Below are 22075 nucleotides of genomic sequence, written 5' to 3' on the forward strand. Positions count from 1 at the left end.
AGGACTAATGATACAATGAGGACTGTACAATGATACATGAGGACTAATGATACAATGAGGATTGTACAATGATACATGAGGACTAATGATACAATGAGGACTGTACAATGATACAATGAGGACTAATGATACAATGAGGACTGTACAATGATACATGAGGACTAATGATACAATGAGGACTGTACAATGATACAATGAGGACTAATGATACAATGAGGATTGTACAATGATACATGAGGACTAATGATACAATGAAGACTAATGATACAATGAGGACCAATGATACAATGAAGACTGTACAATGATACATGAGGACTAATGAGATAATAAGGACTAATGATACAATGAGGACTGTACAATGATACAATGAGGACTAATGATACAATGAGGACTGTACAGTGATACAATAAGGACTAATGATACAATGAGGACTAATTATACAATAAGGACTAATGATACAATGAGGACTGTACAATGATACATGAGGACTCTCCATCATGGTGACTTTGTAGCAGGACCCTCTGTTCCCCCGACACGCTCATGTTTAATCTTCACACGTTCCTTGGTAAGGAGATAACATTTGTCTCCGCGCTCCAGCTGTGCGCCACCATACTTCCCTATCTTTATCATTTCCTCCATAAATGTGCGTGTGTCATGTACTCCTCTTCCTATTGTTAGAACTGGTTTGAAGCCAACACGTGTGACGTACGTTGCGCTGCAGTGAATACACCCAGAACATGGTGATGACAGCGCAAGGTGATATGTAAGGGGGCATTTATTTACACAAGAAATCCAACATCTGGAACACGACTTTACAAAACACTTATAGGAACAAAATGTTACAGAATTGTGTAACAAAGAGATAAAGCCACATTGTTTGCATCCCAAATAACTTCAGGGCTCCAATTAGAGGGATTTCTAAAGAATTGACCAAGGGAATAAACATCATAAAAGCGATGTCCCCCCCTCCCAACATTTGTTGTCTCCCCTTTTGCCCAACAGGATCACCCTCATGGTTAGTCATTTACCTGAATAGCCAACATGCAATACCTTAATCCACCTGCGGAGGCACAGTGAGCTCACAGTGCCTCCGCAGGTGGATTAAGGTATTGCATGTTGGCCATTGATGTAAATGCACAACCATGTAATCCTTGGGGGTGATCCTGTACAGAAAGAGGCATTTCTTTGCTATTAGAGAGAAGCTATGAGTGCAAGACACCCAGTGGCATAACTGGAAGCTCGGGGGTCCTAAAGTAAAATCTATAATGGGGTCCTTATCTATCTTGTTCCATTTACAATAGTGGTATATTTTATGAGGCAGAGGGTTCAGGGTCTGGCAGTGACTGCTACCATTGCACCCCCTATGATATCCATGTTCCTGTGGAATGTGGTTGTCTTTGGGGGCAACACTGTGGCTCAGTGGTTAGCAATGCAACCTTGCAGCGCTGGACTCCTGGGTTCGAATCCCGCCAGGAACAACATCTGCGAAGAGTTTGTATGTTCTCCCTGTATTTGCGTGGATTTCCTCCCATTCTACAAAAGACATACTGATAGTTGTGCTATATATTGTGTGTCATCCAGTTTTCCTAGAAACCTGAAAGCAAATTTTGACCACATAACTAGACATATTTACACACAAACTGGTTTCCCTCTAAATGCCACGTTTGTCTTGCTTCACAGTTAGGCAAATTTGCCATCCAGGAGACAGGGAAGAAAGCATCACACACCCCATGGAGCTGTTCCAGAGGGCATATTAGCCTGGGCAGAATTATATATCTACCATGTACAGATTAACCACAAGTAAGACAATCTGAGCTCTGCTGCATCAGTCATAAAGACATTGGAATACTGGTTAATGGGCGATCCCCGGAGACTGCGGATTATCTCATGTGTCAGCGTCAATCACCTCTCGCTTATGTTTCCACGCTGTGTTCTGTTCTTCTTGTATTTGGTTCTGGCATTTTATGAAACTCTTGTCATTTGCTTCAAATGAAATATGTGGAGGATGTCGAAGCGATTCTTGGCAGGGCTGAGTAGCGTGTTATTGAGCAGAGTAGACCGTCGGATTCTTGCTCTGGTCCTGGGATGGTATGTTGAGTCGGATCCAGACTCAGATGTGGGAGCGATCGTTAAACAAGCAGAAATAAAGGGAATGGGGATATCTGCTTAGGATGTATGATAAGACCATATATACATTTCTATAGGAGTGGGGCATCTAATATATCAGTATTTAGCTTTCCCAGACCATTGACTGGTAAATCTGCCTTGTTCTGATATCAGCAGCAGATTCTGCCTTACCTAAGCCTCCAGGAGTACAATGGAGTTGTCAATACATCACCTTCCCTAGTGAGATGACTCTGCTCACATGTCCCAGTCTATCCAGCAAAGTTGACATGTTATCAGTAGACAGAAACTTATCAGTAAAAATAATGTTACTATTCTGCTTTACCCCACAGCAGTACAATGGAGTTGTCAATACATCACCTTCCCTAATGAGATGACTCTGCTCAAATGTCCCAGTCTATCCAGCAAAGTTGAAATGTTATCTGTAGACAGAACCTTATCAGTATAAATAATGTTACTATTCTGCTTTACCCCACAGCAGTACAATGGAGTTGTCAAAACATCACCTTCCCTAATGAGATGACTCTGCTCACATGTCCCAGTCTATCCAGCAAAGTTGAAATGTTAAAATGTTATCTGTAGACAGAACCTTATCAGTATAAATAATGTTACTATTCCAAGTTATCTAGACCTCCAGCAGTACAATGGAGTTGTCAATAACTTGCCTGCCTTCTAATGATAATGAGTTGACTCTGCTCATGTCCCAATCTATACAAATCAGACTGGTGAGCAGTATACAGAGATTTATCTGTGTACACAGTGTTACTATCCTGAATAATCTAGGTCTCCAGCAGTATAATACAGCTGCCATTAGCTTACCCACCTTCTTATAATAATGAGATGGCTCTGCACCTCTTATCCCAATCTACACAGCAAAGCTAATAAGAGAGCTTCAGCAAAACAGGGAGTGGTGACTGGTCTAGTGGCCCCTGTAATATTTCAAGACTATTTTTTGTGAATAGTCACATAATATATAAGTTTTATTGGCCTATCCTAAATATCTGATCAATAGGGAGCCAATAAAAGAACACTGCACCAAGCAGCTGTATGCCCATACAAGTCGGAAACAGGTGGTTCTGTGCCCTGTACCGCAGCTCAGCTCCCATTGACTTCAACACAGGGACCTGCCCATGTTGTCTATATTATGGTCACACAGCTGATCGGTGCAAGGGGCCATAAAAACCTGGACAACCCCTTTAAGTAAAGCATCAGTTTCTGATGATACATTTCCTTTACCTATACAATAGATGGAGGACTTCTGTGATGTCAGTTACATTCACTGATTCCATCTTCTCTTTCAGGTGAACATGTTTGTAGAAGGTTTCCATGATGCCATCATCCTTTACGCCCTGGCATTACATGAACTGGTGAAGAGCGGTTTTAGCAAAAAGGACGGAGAGAAACTTGTGCAGCGCATGTGGAACAGAACGTATGAAGGTAAATGATTCACGACTGTCTTCTGGTCATCGGGTTTACTGAGAACCTTCGTCTGGGATGGAGACATGTGTGATAACCCATAGGGGGGTCAAAGTCTATACAGTCTGCAGTCAGAGAGGGGTGAGGGTAGGTAAGGAATTGGAGAGGGATGAATCAAATTCCGTGCAATGGCTCTGGAACCCATCAGCTCCATCAGTTCATCATGGCAGGGTATTGACAGGGTACAGGCTGCAGAAATGGCTCTGGTATTCACCTAGGAGAAACTGCAGAGCATCAGAGTCCCTGCAGCCATTGTTAGGGGGAACACCATGGGTCCTCCAGAGGAAAGGATGCCGGGAGCTCATCCCCCAGCTATATGGACTACAAGCATGCTTATAATCTTACCGTATACTCTGCTCCTATTATCATATGCACGGTACAACTTCAGATGGGTTTCCATGTAACTCATAGGCTCTTATATGGCTGAGCCCAGGGCCCACATAACTATTGGGGGTGCTACAGTGGAAGTCACAAAGCTAGCCCAAAGACACACACTAGGTGGTGGCCTGTTACAGATCTCACATTACGGCCCAGGATGATGGATGTCAGTGGGCACCTCAGACCCGCTGACAAGTCCCCTTTAAGTCAGTTATGGCGTGCACAAATAAAACAGCAAAAAATCAGCACTGCTACATCTGCACAGAAACAGGTTAGACTTGTCTCCCAGACTCCTCTCCAGGACAAATTGTGACAAATTCCAAGAATTCCTTGGAACATTGTCGAAATCGTATTGCGGGTGCAAAGTGACATTCTCCATGGCATTTTAGACGTCTCCGTTGACGTCTCGCACTACAGGCCGGCCGTGAATTTTTACATTAAAGGGGTAGATGTCAAGTATAATGCGTGCAAGACAGAGACATATGCCTGACATTGCTCCATTGCTGGACATGTTATTCTAAGAGGCAGAGATTGATAAAGACCAAACCAGCCGCCATGTCCGTGGATGTGTGTCCTGGTTGCACATTGCTGCCTTATCTCAGGACACAGAATCATCTCCATATCTAATCTTTACTGTGCAAACAAAAGAGGCCTGTGCGTACTGGACCCATCTGTTGTCCCGGGCATTCGGCCTTCTTTGTAGTAGCAGGGCCTGGACGGAGAGGAATTCTGTGATGGTAGCCATTGTGTAGATTCAGTTGGAATTTTCTACCATTCCTAAGCAATCATGGCTCTTAGTTTCAGCACAGTTATGTTCTCTACTGTCAGGTGGGCGGTCCTGGACTGGAGCATAAAGATAGGGACCGCCCATCTGACAGTAAAGAGCACAACTGTGCTGAAACTAAGAGCAAAGATTGCTTGGGAATGGTAGAAGCTAGACAAGAAATTCCAATTGTATCAGAATTGGCAGAGCAGGGGGCAAGAAGTGGAGTTGGTGGAGGTGGTGAAAGGGACTGGGGCACATTATCCAAAGCCACCCATTGTGGTGGTCTGGGGAGGGGGTGATCAGACACCCAGTGATTATGTAGAAGGGCGGGTACCCGGTAAGAAAATACCCAAACCTTGTGGATCCCATTATAGTTGGAATCTAAAGGGATCCATTATGAGCAGCCTCGGCATCATGTGTCCATGTATACACCAGAATTTATAGCATGGCTTTATACAAGTCTTGAAGTTGACTTGTCGCCTACTGCGGACGGCAATAATGATGGAAAAATGGCGATAATTGAAGTAACAGCAACGCCTCAAGACATAATGAATTTTCCTAGGAGTTGGTGGGTGACAACCTTTTACGTGTTTATATTCTCGGGGGGAGTTGTTATTTGACTTTCTTTTTCCTGCCAAGCGGCACAAGAGGCGGCGGAAGAGCTTGTTGTTAATTATTAGTCCCCATTGTGTTTTTAGCAGGTTGTTTGTGTAAGTCCATTTATAGATACAAGCGGAGTATGAACAGGCTGCAATGTCATCACTGCACAAGGCGCAGGTCACACCGGTCCATAGCGACTTGTGTGCAAGATGGCATGGGAGAAATGCAGAATGCTGACCGCCATCTAATACAAAAGATAGAAAAACTAAACTCTCAGTAATGTAACATCTGCTCTATGTGAGATCAGGAAAAATCTCAGAGGGAAAAAGCCAACATTTTATCAAGAGAAGTATCGAGGAGTTTCTGAGTCGCTATAGAGTTTATTACAATCAATCAAATACAGCCGGAGATAATCTATATACAGGAGAGAGGACTGGTCCTCTATATACTACACCACACAGGACAGGTCCTCTATATACTACACCACACAGGACAGATACTCTATATACTACACCACACAGGACAGATACTCTATATACTACACCACACAGGAGAGATCCTCTATATACTACACCACACAGGAGAGATCCTCTATATACTACACCACACAGGAGAGATCCTCTATATACTACACCACACAGGACAGATCCTCTATATACTACACCACACAGGACAGGTCCTCTATATACTACACCGCACAGGACACATCCTCTATATACTACACCACACAGGACAGATCCTCTATATACTACACCACACAGGACAGGTCCTCTATATACTACACCACACAGGACAGGTCCTCTATATACTACACCACACAGGACAGGTCCTCTATATACTACACCACACAGGACAGGTCCTCTATATACTACACCACACAGGACAGATCCTCTATATACTACACCACACAGGACAGATCCTCTATATACTACACCACACAGGACAGATCCTCTATATACTACACCACACAGGACAGATCCTCTATATACTACACCACACAGGACACATCCTCTATATACTACACCACACAGGACAGATCCTCTATATACTACACCACACAGGACAGATCCTCTATATACTACACCACACAGGACAGATCCTCTATATACTACACCACACAGGACAGATCCTCTATATACTACACCACACAGGACAGATCCTCTATATACTACACCACACAGGACAGATCCTCTATATACTACACCACACAGGAGAGATCCTCTATATACTACACCACACAGGAGAGATCCTCTATATACTACACCACACAGGACAGATCCTCTATATACTACACCACACAGGACAGGTCCTCTATATACTACACCACACAGGAGAGATCCTCTATATACTACACCACACAGGACACATCCTCTATATACTACACCACACAGGACAGGTCCTCTATATACTACACCACACAGGACAGGTCCTCTATATACTACACCACACAGGACAGGTCCTCTATATACTACACCACACAGGACAGATCCTCTATATACTACACCACACAGGACAGATCCTCTATATACTACACCACACAGGACAGATCCTCTATATACTACACCACACAGGACAGGTCCTCTATATACTACACCACACAGGACAGGTCCTCTATATACTACACCACACAGGAGAACTGATAGATCCTCTATATACTACACCGCATGGACGTTACTACAATGTCCGCCATCAGTGGTTGTCATCTATCATACCAGGATAGAGCTCTCAGCTGCTTATAGTTTTTCACATTTTTTGGTTGCCACTTTCTGATTGACACTAAGCTCCTTATAACATGTACTTTGGTGAAATGTTGTGTTGTGAATTCCGAGCGAGTCTCAGATTTTTAGGAATGCAGACACTATGGTGAAATTCCAGTATCGTTTGCAAAACCAACAAAAGTATTGGAGGCTGATGAGACTTCCTGTTGTATAGGCCGGCTCACAAATCCTCAGACTTTCTTATATTTGACTTGGACCAGTGAGGTTACATAAGGAATGCACTTCCTAATTCCCCGAATGCCATTCTGCAGGTATCGCCGGACAAGTGTCCATCGACGCCAATGGTGACCGATATGGGGATTTCTCTGTGATTGGCATGACTGATCTTGAAGAGGGCACTCAAGAGGTAAGATGTAGTCTTCTCTCTGCTAATATTACCCCAGCCAGACTTTGTTTTTGGGATCCCAACCACTCAGCCGCATGACCTCTAACTTTTTGAGTAGAGCCCAAGCACTGTATACACAAGAATACTTGCATTGTTCCGAGCGCCATCTGCGTGTTTGCCAGACTTTTTGCTTATTTTGGTGAGATTAAAGCAACTCCTTTTTAGTTGTCGTACAAAAATGTCATGATGTAAGCTGTTTATATACAATGTGGGATCCGCATCAAATTCCTCTGTAGCCTGGTCATGTTCTCCGCAGATATAGACCAGATAGCATGGATAGCGAAGAATAACTACAGCGTGCTTGCTAGATTAGATAGAAGTAAAGAATACACAACAATGAGGGTGGGCAGGTCCCTGGAGATGGATGGATGTTTTTCTTTTCTAGCTTTTTTGGTCTGCGTGTAAAGGGAGGGCCCTGTAATATGCAACTTCTCCTTGTGAGTCCTTGGCCGGGACCAAATTCTACCACTCAATGTCTAAGTGCTAACACCCACCATTACTGGGACACGTATGCTCTCTACTTTCAAGGTTTCAACCACTCCTCAAGAAACATGGAGCCCATAATCTTGGGTGTAAGACCTTATCTAGTCTAAAAGCCTTTCATAAAAAAATCCCAAAGAGGACCAAACTCAACAGATAGTTTATGCTACCAAAGGGTACGATAGGTATTTATTGCCTAACGTACCAACTTTGGTAGCATTTTATGACACCTTAATATCTATTGACCACCCAAGACCTTCAAGACTCCCACCAAGATTGACCAACAAATAACTAATGCTATGGCCTATATCGTGTCTTGACCTGACCTCTGGCGCTCCCATCAATCCTGACAACGCCATATTTTCCATTGACCATGCGTAACACTTCTTTGCTGAGATCGACATCCATGCTCCTCCGTCGTCAGGATTGTTGGAGGTTATAGTGATCGGAAATTATTTTTAGGGCCTATTTCAAAAATTTTCAACAAGGAAACCCCTTGGAAGGGCATCTATTATCAAAACCCAGAATATCAACCATTTCCCACAACTAGATAGGGTCAAGTGAATTAAATAGCGTCTTCTCCTTGTAAATTGTTGTCTTGTTGCTTCGACAGAAGGTGTTTCCATCTTCTTCTTTAAGCAATGGCCGCCCTCGTTGCTCGAAGAAGAACTCGCTTACAAAATGGTGATAACTCGGCATTGTTAGGTTAGGGTCACCTGAATCAATCTATCTGTGGGGCTGGGGGAATTTGCGGGGTCCTGGCCATACTCCCATGCTTCTAGACTACAAAGTGACAATGGCAGCCTTCATGGATGGATGGAGACCTGGTGATGTCACCAACTTCCTTCTCGATCCAACGGCAAATTGCACTTTTTGCAGAATCCTTTGTTGCAAAAATTCATTATAAATTTGGACACATTTCCAGACCGAGGCGCTAATGCTGCTAAATTATGACTTGTATTTTGCGGGATAATCTTCCCTTGGCAGACTTGTAATGCATGAAGCTGTGATCCTACACAATGCACACTATACTTAGTATGAAGGCGAGCCAGCGAACTTCCTTTGACCTGAAAGAATATTCCTGTCACCCCGTCCCATGCTGAAACCATAGCAGCTTAATGCATATCCCTCCTTCCTCCTGACCTTAGCTGGAGAGCAACTCTGAAAACCAATAGCCTTGATTTATGAAGTTGCTCGTAGCCGACTATACATAATAGAGGAATTACGTATGTAAATTGGCCAGATCTGATACCAAGCCATTACTCTAGACAATACAACAGCTTCACAAATGTATACATTGAGATGAAGACGTTGCTGACTGAAGCCCCAGAAGAACATGATGTCTTTGTAACCGGTTGGCTGTAAAGCAGCAATTCTGAATTTCATCCACTTTGGAGAATATTTGGCCGACCGCTATTCCTCCCAACTCCTCCCATACACTTGCACATATGATTTCTGACTAGGGAGATGGAAGTAAGTTGCCGTCCGACATCTCTGAGAACGAAAGGATTGGACATGTTGAAATCCAACAGCCCGATCATTTGTTTTCCCAACATCTACCATCAGGGGAAAGTTGGGCCATATTAGATGGTCTGCCTGGGATCCTATGATTAAAACTCAGTTTTCTTTGCCTACCACGTAGGACTAGCCTTAAGAAAGACTATTCTTCTCCTACCTTTAGATGTCTTCTCCGCGCCGCCGTTCCGTAGAAATCCTGGTTTTCTTCGGTATGCAAATGAGTTCTCTCGCAGCACTGGGGGCGGGCCCCAGCGTTCAAACAGCTTCTTCCAGCACTGGCTTCAAACTTCTAGGCCTCAGGCAGCCGACTGCGCATGCCCGTCGCCCACAAGAAATTGGCCGCTTACAATACTCTGTAAGTGGCCATTTTCTTGTGGCCGGCGGGCATGTGCAGTTGGTTTTGCCCGAGGCCTAGAAGTTTGAAGCCACCGCCGGAGGAAGATGCAAAGAAGACCCGTTCCTGAAGAAGATGGAGGCGTCGCTGGAGAGTTCTCTCGCAGAATTGGTGACGCCCCAGCTGCTGTTTGAGCACTGAGGACCGCCCCCAGTGCTGTGAGAGAACTCATTTGCATACCGGCGAAAACCGGATAATATACCGAACAGCGGTGCGGAGAAGACATCTAAAGGTAGGAGAAGAATAGACTTTCTTAAGGCTATTCTTACGTGGTAGGCAGAAAAAATTAAGTTTTATTGATAGGATCCCTACCCTGTTTCCCCGAAAATAAGACATCTCCCCTTCACCTCCTGGACCACCTACAACTGGCAGTCATGCCGACACTCTGCTAATTGAAGCGCCGGCATGACTGCCGATTGTCCCCGCTCCAGCTGCTACATAAGACATCCCCCGAAAATAAGACAGGTCATATATTTTGGAAGAGAATTTAATATAAGACACTGTCTTATTTTCGGGGAAATGGGGGTATATTGTAAAGTGTGTAGGTCTAAGAGCAAAAAGTACAATGGGGTCCTTAGGGCTGGTTCCCTCCATCACAAAACCACCATTAGCAGTATGAAGGACCAGGGGGGTGTACACTCCCAACTCCTTGGTGCTCAATTTTGTGCCACAGAATCCCTCCTTGACTATAGGCTCCTGATCACCTGTTAGTCTTGCCATTAAATGGTCCATGTCCTCCTTTCTGACAGTGGAAGGCTGTGTATTATAAATCTTCTCACTCCAGTGCACCAGAGAGCAGGGGGAACACATTTATGACATCAAATAAGTTTAACAAGCCCTCGTGTTCCCTGACAACCCCTTGACTTCTGGGCCCCGGTGTCAGCCCTGTGACTCCTATAGCGACCTCTATGTTCCTTATAGCTACCCCACTGAACGTAGACCGATATCCCTAATAGGAAAGCAGTCAAGGAGTTTTATTGTCTCCATCTCCTTGCAGGTTTGCATAAACCCCCAGCAAATTTTGCCATCTGGCCGTAAACGGTTTCACATAATTGACATTCTTAAGGGAAAAATATGCGCTGGACAAAAATGCAAACAATGGTTGTGTTCTCTGGGTTTTTACGGAATGGAATCGAATTCTGAAATATTATCATTAAATTATGATTACTTAAGGATCAGTCACACTTTGCTTGCACAGTACCCGTCTGTGTTAATCATGTACATGTTCCTACCACAGTCTAAACACGCTCCGACCACAATTTAGTAAAATAAGCCACAAACAGAATTTAAAATAATAAAATTTCGTCTCGTCTTTGGCTATTACATTCAGTGTATCTTTCACATATAGGAAAAATCTGAGAACTATTTACTTTTATTTTTTTTATTTTTTTTTTTATTTTTTTGAACTTTTGGCTAGCCTCTATCTCCATGAATGGAGCCAAGTGAGAAAACCCCCGTCTTTGACTTTGCTGATGGCTCTGTGTCGGACCCACCGGGCAGATTCTGTGTGCTAACAAGGATCAGGCCATAGGGCAAAGAATGATACTATAGAGTCATCTAGTGGTAGATCCCATGTGAAGTGCCCAAATATCACAGTTACGCACCTAGGCAGGAATAAGAGCTTTTTTATAACAATTTTTAGGAATTTTGTAAAATTTTCCATGTCTTTCTAGCCATATTTAAGAAAATAAGTATTAAATCCTGCAATTTCCACTCTGGCCACTATGCCTAATTATAGACAATTCTGTAGTTTTCTTTTTTTTACATCTCAGGATTGCAATAGAAGAGAACACCCATATAGATAACACTACTGACCGATAATTTCAACCACAACTGACTCCTCCCCCTCCCTACACAGATTATGTCTAGAAAACTTTCCCATAAACCTCAGTCGGCTCCAGACTATTGATGCCTATGGCCATGAAATTGCTGTAAAGCAGATCACTAAATGCTGTTAAGAGAGCAGAGGAGAAGCTCAGGCAAAATGGCCGGTAAGCATCAACAACAAGAAAGTACAAAGAATGGAAAATAGTGATAGATTTCAATAGGTGGTTGTTGAAACAGTGGCGATACATTCCCTTTAAGATGACCCCTGTCAAAATGCTGTATGGATGCCAGCAGTTTGGAGACTCCTCTATGGCTTCATGCACAAGACAGAGTATACAGCCCAGGGCTCTTCCGATGCTCTGTTACGTTCCAGTATTTTGTATAACATGCTCTATAAATGTTGAAGCGGATATTCTCTGGACCACCAGGGAAAACTTACATTACATCTATGCTCAGTCCTGGATCCTAGCCACAAGACCACCAGGGAAAGCATGCGTTACATATATGGTCAAATCTGAATCTGAGCCACAAGACCACCAGGGAAAACATACTACACATATATGGTAAAATCGGAATCCTGGTCACAAGACCACCAGGGAAAGCATACATTACATATATGGTCAAATATGAATCCGAGCCACAAGACCACCAGGGAAAACATATATTACATATATGGTCAAATCTGAATCCGAGCCACAAGACCACCAGGGAAAGCATACATTACATATATGGTCAAATCTGAATCTGAGCCACAAGACCACCAGGGAAAACATACTACACATATATGGTAAAATCGGAATCCTGGTCACAAGACCACCAGGGAAAGCATACATTACATATATGATCAAATATGAATCCGAGCCACAAGACCACCAGGGAAAACATACTCTACATATATGGTCAAATCTGAATCCTAGCCACAAGACCTCCAGGGAAAGCATACATTACATATATGGTCAAATCTGAATTCGAGCCATAAGACCACCAGGGAAAACATACTTTGCATATATGGTGAAATCTGAATCCTAGCCACAAGACCACCAGGGAAAACATATATTACATATATGGTCAAATCTGAATCCGAGCCACAAGACCACCAGGGAAAACATACATTACATATATAGTCAAATCTGAATCCTAGCCACAAGACCACCAGGGAAAACATACTCTACATATATGATCAAATATGAATCCTAGCCACAAGACTTCCAGGGAAAGCATACATTACATATATGGTCAAATCTGAATCCGAGCCACAAGACCACCAGGGAAAGCATACATTACATATATGGTCAAATCTGAATCCTGGCCACAAGACCACCAGGGAAATCATACATTACATATATGGTCAAATCTGAATCCTAGCCACAAGACCACCAGGGAAAACATATATTACATATATGGTCAAATCTGAATCCGAGCCACAAGACCACCAGGGAAAATATACTCTACATATATGGTCAAATCTGAATCCTGGCCACAAGACCACCAGGGAAATCATACATTACATATATGGTCAAATCTGAATCCTAGCCACAAGACCACCAGGGAAAACATATATTACATATATGGTTAAATCTGAATCCGAGCCACAAGACCACCAGGGAAAATATACTCTACATATATGGTCAAATCTGAATCCGAGCCAAAAGACCACCAGGGAAAATATACTCTACATATATGGTCAAATCTGAATCCGAGCCAAAAGACCACCAGGGAAAACATACTCTACATATATGATCAAATATGAATCCTAGCCACAAGACCTCCAGGGAAAGCATACGTTACATATATGATGAAATCCAGCAGTAATCAATAGCCATAAAGTTCATTAGCTCATAGTTCATTAGACCATAGAAAGTTGCTATAAAGATGATGGGACCCCCCCACCGCCCTGACTTACTGGTCCACCCCTGATGGAGCTGCAGACAGCTGAGTTGTCCAGTTTGGATAACTTGTTTTCTTATACCTAGACGAGCCCTTTAAGTTCCACCACCAGGACACCTATGACGCTGTGAGGTCCTTCTGACTCTTCAGCCGTGCTCATATTTGCTGTTTGTCACATAGTTTGATTATATTTTCTGCTAAGTTCGACATATAACAATGGCTACTCTTCTTACTCTTCTATACTTATTCCGTAGGTTATCGGAGATTTTTTTGGCATTCAAGGAAATTTTGAAATTCGACCAAATCTGAAGACTCTGTGGGGCACCGGTAGGATAAGACTCACGGAGAACGTGTTTGAGCCTGTAACTCCATGCAAAACATGTAAGTAATTCTATTTATTGACTTTTATAGATCACGAGAATGTCTATCTAAAATTTTTGTTTGGTGGTTTGGACTTCACCACCCACAAATGACTAGTATACTATTGGGTCAGACCAGACCCCAAATTATAATAAGTGGAGGCCCGAGGGAGGTGCGGAAAAATGAGAAATAATGAAACTTACCTTCTCCTCTCCGGTCATCTTTTGAGGTGTTCAGCGTTCCCTTGGGGTCTTGTTCCAGCCTCCTGGGTTGCATCATGGGCCCTGGGGGATCTCTGAGGTCTATGATTTTGTCTGGGGCTTGTGGACATCATGATGCTTGTGTTAAAGTGCCATGACCTTGTGGGGGGGGGGGGGAGTCGAGACCCAATCATAGACCTCGTTGGCCTTTGGGGCTTATGATATCACCCAAGAGACCGGAAGAAGACTGAGGAGGACCTTAAAGGGATTCTACCATTAGAACCTCTTTTTTTTGTGGATAAGACGTCGGAATAGCCTTTAGAAAGGCTACTCGTCTCTTATCTTTAGATGTGATCTCCGCCGCACCGTTCCTTAGAAATACCGGTTTTTACCAGTATGTAAATTAGTTCTCTGGCAGCGATGGGGGCGGGCCTCAGCGCTGAGAATGCGATGGGGGCGTCCTCACTGCTGCTCGAAAACACGATCCTGCGACGCCTCTATCTTCTGTTGGATCCTCCCCTTCTCTGTCGTCTTCCTCCTGCGACCTGCAACGCCTGCGCAGGAGACACTAGTAGAGCCGACTGCGCATGCCGGCCGGCGGCCATTTTTGGGAGGCCGCTCTTGCTCTTGTAGTTCAATGCAGGAGCGGGTTCTCAAAAATGGCCGCCGGCCGGCATTTGCACTCGACTCTGCTGGTGTCTCACTGGTAGAGCCAACTGCGCAGGCGTCGGAGATGACGCAGGAGGAAGATGACAGAGAAGGGGAGGATCCAGCCGAAGATAGAGGCGTCGCAGGATCGTGTTCTCGAGCTGCAGTAGGGACACCCCCATCGCATTTTCAGCACTGGGGCCCACCCCCATTGCTGTGAGAAAACCAGTTTGACCCGAAAAATGAGGGTTGTCCATTTCCAATTGGCACTTAGCTCTTGTATGATCTATCAGGAGGAACCCAGATAAACAAAGGCCATCAAATCCTTAGATTAAAGAAGACTGATTGAAAACCGCTTATAAGATGTGTAAAATCCGACCACCTGGCTGTAGGACACGGTCGAGATGGTCGCCATGCTGTCCCTTTATTTTCGAGATCCGCCAAGAAGCCGTGCAGATCCATGGAGGTCTGCTAACAATAGTCCCATCTGCCGAGGATGGATTGTAAGTTCTGTTTACTGTGCTTTTTTTGGCATGAGAACCTGTTCTCTGCAAAATAGGATGCAGGAAATTTCACACCCATTTGTCTCCCGCTCCAAAGTCAATTACCTTTAATTAAAAAAATTCACAGCCGCGCAGAGAACGGAAGGATAATCTGCACCTGTTATTGCCATAACTTCCTCAATCGATGGGCCTAGCCGTATGCGTGACTGCTGCCGCCTGCCGGGGTCTCACGAGACGGTCACACAACCTCGATATTCATTCAAGTTTAATCAATGTATATAGAATGTGTTCCCTTGTTTATTAGGTTTAAAGTTTTAATAAAACTTGGCCTTTTATTCCGAGCAGATTTCTGCATTCTAGTGGTTAGATGTATGTATTACACATCTCCAAGCTTCACGAATGCTAGGAATTAAGTTAGTATTGCGCCACCTGCTGTTTCTATTGAACAATTTTTCTGTGTCCACCTCCGTACATGCGCAGAGGTGGACGCACATACTCAGTCTCTGCTGCTTTGGTTATGTGAAGGATTCCTGCGGCTTAGGGAGCTTTGTAATGTTTTCAAGGGCAAATGTAGTGACATCATTCTCTTAATATACAGCACAGAGAACGAGAGAGATAAGACTGAGCATGTGCGTCCACTTTACTAAGGTGGACACACAAAGCGTATTGAATAGCAACAGCAGATGGCGCTATTCTAATTCTTATACTTTATTCCTAGAATATCTGGGGATATGAGAAGTGAAAATACGAAAATGTTGACTGTGTAGGAGGAGCTCAATCAAAGCCCGTTTTTTTGGAACGCTCTGTGGAAACCAATATGGCCATTGTAAAAATTTCTCCGCCTTGTAAAAGGAGCAGATTTGCCTTTCGAGGTTCCTTTTAGCCCCACTAATATTCAGCGTCTGATTTGTTTCTTTAAGCAGGTGGCTTAGGAGAATCTGCAGTCACTGGTATTGTGGTTGGCGCTTTCCTGGGCACGGGGCTGTTAATGGCGTTCTACTTCTTCAGGTAAGTGAAATATATTTCTACAAATATTATGTAGAGAAGACGTCTGGAATGATCCACCATGAGATCACAATGTGGTCTTACATAGGACTGCACAGTTCAGGCGCAGATAACATGTCACCATTGTCCTCAAGTTCTTTCAGGCCAAGTGGTCATGACCCCCATGCTTGCTGGCTTGCTGTCAGTATCAGTCTGCGGTCCAGGCTGTTGAGCTCACAGAGCATTGTCTAGACTGGATACATCAGCAGCAGCGTCACCAATCTTTCTGCTAGTTTGCTACAATGTATCAGTCTTTAGTCCAGGCTGTTGAGCTCACAGAGCATTGTCTAGTCTGGATACATCAGCAGCAGCGTCACCAATCTTTCTGCTAGTTTGCTACAATGTATCAGTCTTTAGTCCAGGCTGTTGAGCTCACAGAGCATTGTCTAGCCTGGATACATCAGCAGCAGCGTCACCAATCTTTCTGCTAGTTTGCTACAATGTATCAGTCTTTAGTCCAGGCTGTTGAGCTCACAGAGCATTGTCTAGTCTGGATACATCAGCAGCAGCGTCACCAATCTTTCTGCTAGTTTGCTACAATGTATCAGTCTACGATCCAGGCTGTTGAGCTCACAGAGCATTGTCTAGACTGGATACAATGTATCAGCTGAGAGTCTTCTTAGTCACTAATATCTGTTTCTAGTGCTGGAGAATAAGGGACAGACAATTGAGACATGTTGAGCTGTGGTTGCAGCTGAAATAAAAATGAGAATAATGTGACATTGTCTAGCCTAGTTATAGTCATCTCTATGAGATTTATCATTTATTGGTGTCAGAGTTATTTTCTCTTTTTTTCCCCAAAACATTTTTTATTAAAACAATACAAGGAAATAGCGAGCACAGAGGCGGCGACTACACCTATGACCTAGGCTCACATCACAAGAATCACATAGACATTTAGGGATTTTTTAAAGCGTAATAACACTTTGTATTTGTAAACATGAATATATCAGGCTTTGTAATGCATCGTACAGGGGCACAATGGGCGCAATCGCCCTCCTTCTACAAATATGTAATTCATTTATCTGATCTGTATACATGTTCTAGTCTCGTGGAAACTAATACATTGTAAAATGAGAGGAGGTGTCAAACAGCAGTGTCTACCCTTCAGTGTCCTTGTGAGACTTGTGCTGTGAGAGGGGAGAGGGAGCTTCATGTTAAATGGTGATCCAGGGAGTAATAAAGCTTCCCATACATTCCCTGAACTGGTTAAAGGGGTTGTAGGCCTAAATAATTGATTACTTAAACTTAGGATAAGTCAGAAATTAAAGCTTGGTAGGGGTCCAACACCTGATGCCCCATTTTACTGTCAGTGTGGAAGGCAGCTGGGGAGGCAAGAAGTTTCATTCTGTCTCCCCTGCAGCTGCTACAACTCTCGATTATGTCATGGACTCTCCTCTACTCAGTCCATTTAGTAGAGTGGAGTCAGTCATATGACCAAGAGTTGGAGCTTCTGCAGGAGAGGCAGAGGTACGGCAATTCTGGTCTCCCCAGCAGCCCTCCGCATAGGTAATGAACAGGGTCCAAGGTATATATATATATATATATATATATATATATATATATATATAGATAGATAGATAGATATAGATATAGATATATATATATATATATATAGTAATGATGCATAACTAGTGCAGGATAGTTTTAACAGTCAATGAATAAACCCTTTAAGGGGTCAGTGCTTTACCTATTAAGATTTAATTCCTCGTGTGTCAGACATATTGATCTGTTTGAGAAAACTCCAAATAACACCCATTATAGGGACCATATCTACAAATAGGGCAATTCAATCTAAATTTTTCTACATTTTCAATCCAAATCTAAAACTTTTTAGCTTTATCACCTACAAATCCACATCATACCCTGGCATCTCTTCAGACCCCACAGTATAATAAGTGAGACCCAGGGATGATGGGTCAAAATTTGAAAAAAAAATCTTTATTCTGTAATTTTTTTACATTTTATTACAAAATATTCTTACAAATTTTACCAAAATTTCTTTAAATGCAGGAAGAAATACAGAATAACGATTGAAAGGCGAAACCACCACGATGACTGTAACATCGGCAAACACCGACAACTGCGGGAGGATTCCATACGATCTAACTTCTCTGCCGCTTAGAAACACTCGTATTGTATGAAGAGGCAACCAAAGACATCGTCACACGTGAGAAGGATCTCATATAGAAGAGGAGTAGGAGTCCTGTTATTTTTTTTTTTATTTCAATTTTTTTATTTTATTTTTTTTTTAATTTTTTTTCTTCAAAAACTCAGGAATGATTTAGAAAATCATACGATGCCACATGGCCTTTCATCTCGCGGAAAAGGACAATTTCATGATTTGCAAAATTGTAAAATATTTGCTGGATCAAGGAAGTCAGATTTTTTTTTTTTGGGGGGGGGGGGGGTTTGGGGACATTTTAACAGGCACATTCTCATTTCCATTTGCAGCCTAAATTCTTTAAAATTTGGGTGTTCCAAATGATTAAATCCAAGAAAAATGGGGAATCATTGTAAACAGATATGGAGACAATTGTGTTTACGGAAATATCCGAAATTTTTGTATATTCGTTTGCCTTGACCTGTAAATACCAGATGTTCTACTCCAAAGGGTCACCAGGCTAATGCTTAATATTTTTTTTTTTTTCCCAAGGTACACTACAGGGCTTATTTTGACTCTCGTGAGTCAAACACACACAGTGAAGCATTGATGCTTAAATTCGGCCCATCTTGTTAAATTTTTCTGGTTTGCTCAAGTCCCTACAAAGATATTTGGTATGACGTAGAGATGTAACTGAAAGGTCAACCTTGTGTGAGCACAGGCCATGATTGTAATCCTGTGGATGTTTAAATGCTTTACCGTAGAGTATATTCAGGATAACTTAGCTGGACGGGCTAATTCAGGTTTTATATTGTATAGATTTTATTTAATATTGAACACTATTATTGTCAGTGATACCGACAGATCTTACTAGTTCTCGAAAACAAAAAAAAAACAAACAAAAAAAGTTGGGAGTCAATGATCTATTGATTAAAATGGTATAAATCCATCTACAATTGGATTTCATTTTCATATACTTCACAAGCTACGCCTGCCAATACAATGTGAGAATTCTAGAATTCTATAGAATTCTAGAATAAAAATTCTATAGAAAACGAAAGGGTTACAGTGGAAATTTGGCCCAAAATAAAATTTGTAATAATTATAGCAATAAAAAAAAATAGAACGGTTTTTGGGCAAAGATTTATATCAGAGGGTTTTTATTCATTTGACACAGTTGAGATTAGAGATTACGACCAGCCATAAATTAAAAATTTGAAAAAAAATTACAATATGGTGGCCATTCAGATATGGACCCCTTTAAAAATTTGGTCAAAAGTAAAGTTTGTCAACTTCAAAGTCAGAAGTAAGTTATAATAGTAATTGTTACACCGCTACATCAACAGTCTTTCCTCTGAAATTTCCCCAATAGGGGACTATTAAAGGATTATCTTATCTTATCTCTTTAAAACCAACCCATGTTCAAATTAAAAAATTCAAACTAATTTTTTTTTTTTTTATAATTAAAAAAAAAAATATAAGACACTATTACAGAAATCCACATAAATGTAGTTATAAATAAATATAAAAGTAGGATGTTGATTATTGTTATTATGTATTGCCAAAAATAAGATATTTTGAAATATAATTTAAATTTTTTAAAAAAAAAATATTTCGAAAATCATTTTTTTCATGCAATTGTTATTGAAAATATTTTTCATCTTACTTTTTAAAAAAAAATTTGGCAAAGGGATCATGAAAATTCATATATGAGAATGTCACATCATTAAAATCCATTTTGTCGGGGTCAGCTGGTTTTTGTATATGAAGTTGAAATTTTTCTGGGCCCTTTTGAAACAAGAGGCCGATAAATTCTATCAAATGTCGAACCTTTGATTTTATACTGAAAATGTAAATAATATATCATATATACTTGTACAGTAAATAATTTAGATTTTTTTTAGTAAAAAAAAAGACATTCCATTCTAACCTTTTTAATGTTTATCGGTCATTTTTAGACATTCTTTTCACTTTTTTGGGTAGTTATGTGAGTAAGGAGGGAAAAGTGCTGAAATCACACAAAGTAGAATTTTTGATCAGTGTTCACTGTAAATATATGTTATTTAGTAGACATGTTGTGTCTAATAGACATTCAGGAATGTTTTTGTTTTTTTATATGTCTAATTATATTAGAATATTTGTACACAGCTATGGAAAAAAAAAATTACATTGTTATATTTAGGGGCATTGATACAAAGACGACAACACTCATGCTCACTGATTTAAAGACTGTAAATTAATGGAACAAAAAAAAAATTCAGATCTACTGGCCTAGAGGAAAATAGCAATTTAGAATGAAAAAAAAAATTGCTACAAAATATAAAAATTTCTAAAATTTGGATTTTCACTTCCAGGGCCGATGAAAATATAGAATATCAAAAACACAGTAAGAGTTTATCAAATAAACAAAAAAAAAAAATCATAACTATTGGCCTAGAGGAAAATAGAAGTTTAGAACTAAAAAAAAAAAAAAAAAATTGCTACAAAATTATAAAAATTACCAAACTTTGGATTTTCACTTCCAGGGCCAATTGAAATGAAAAACATCAAAAACACAGTAAGAGTTTATCAAATAAACAAAAAAAATCATATCTATTGGCCTAGAGGAAAATAGAGATTTAGAGTTAAAAAAAAAAATTGCTACAAATTTATAAAAATTGCTAAAATTTGGATTTTCACTTCCAGGACCGATTAAAATATAGAATATCAAAAACACTGTAAGAGTTGATCAAATAAACAAAACCATTTTCATATCTACTGCCTAGAGGAAAATAGAAATTTAGAATTAAAAAAAATGCTATAAAATTATAAAAATTGCTAAAATTTGGATTTTCACTTCCAGGGCCGATTAAAATATAGAATATCAAAAACTCAGTAAGAGATTATCAAATAAACAAAAAAAAAATTACATTAAAATCTCTTCTCATCATAAATATTGTGGGTGCCATTTTTCTTTAAATTTGGAAGAAATTTTTCCCCATTTACGCTTTGGTTTGGAATGTACCAATGATTTACAAAGGGCACATTTTTTGAAAAACACATTGAATATTCCTGAATATAATGTTTAATATCTTTAGTCCATGGTAGATTTAGTTTGTATCATCTTATATTTTATTACATTTTTTAACTTGTTCTGTAATGTTTTCTTGCACACGGTAATAATACTAGATACAGTCGTAAAAAAAATATTTCATGAATATTCGGTTCCTAATCATTTCCACAGATATTCACAAATTTATAATATTGATCTTCACTTCTCCTGTCAAAATTTTATCCATTTTTTTGCATGACACAACACTACACTCTGCAATTTTTTTTATTTTACAAAAAAATTTCTTTTCATTGTTCTTGTGGGCGAGAGATTTTATTTTACCATAAAGCAAATGGCTGAAGGTGCTGCAATATCATTTTTGTCTTTTTTTGAACCACTATTGTTTTTATCAAGTTTGAATGAGAATTTTATCTATAGACTATAAATAAATTTATCAGTGTAAAAAAAAAAAAAAAAAAATTCAGATTCCTTTTCCAAACTTTTTAGTTTTCTGTTATTTAATATTTACAATGCTCCACGGCAGGATGGCGTTTCTTATTTTATAATGTATT

General features: G+C 40.9%; 1 protein-coding gene across 2 annotated transcripts in view; it reads left to right on the plus strand.

Annotated features, from left to right (window-relative positions):
- Window positions 1-18759, plus strand: part of NPR3 (natriuretic peptide receptor 3) — a 62041-nt gene extending 43282 nt beyond the window's left edge. Inside the window, exons 4-8 of one of the 2 annotated variants that reach the window (XM_075268075.1) lie at window positions 3426-3561; window positions 7374-7468; window positions 13868-13994; window positions 16245-16332; window positions 18382-18759. In XM_075268075.1, the coding sequence (XP_075124176.1) occupies window positions 3426-3561; window positions 7374-7468; window positions 13868-13994; window positions 16245-16332; window positions 18382-18493 (558 nt within the window). In that variant the 3' untranslated portion in view covers window positions 18494-18759. The remainder of the gene's footprint in view (window positions 1-3425; window positions 3562-7373; window positions 7469-13867; window positions 13995-16244; window positions 16333-18381) is intronic. The other variant, XM_075268083.1, reaches the window with a different exon arrangement.
- The last annotated feature ends 3316 nt before the right edge of the window (window positions 18760-22075 follow it).

The sequence above is a fragment of the Leptodactylus fuscus genome, chromosome 1 (genome assembly GCF_031893055.1).
Source record: "Leptodactylus fuscus isolate aLepFus1 chromosome 1, aLepFus1.hap2, whole genome shotgun sequence".
In the NCBI taxonomy this organism is placed as follows: Eukaryota; Metazoa; Chordata; class Amphibia; order Anura; family Leptodactylidae; genus Leptodactylus; species Leptodactylus fuscus.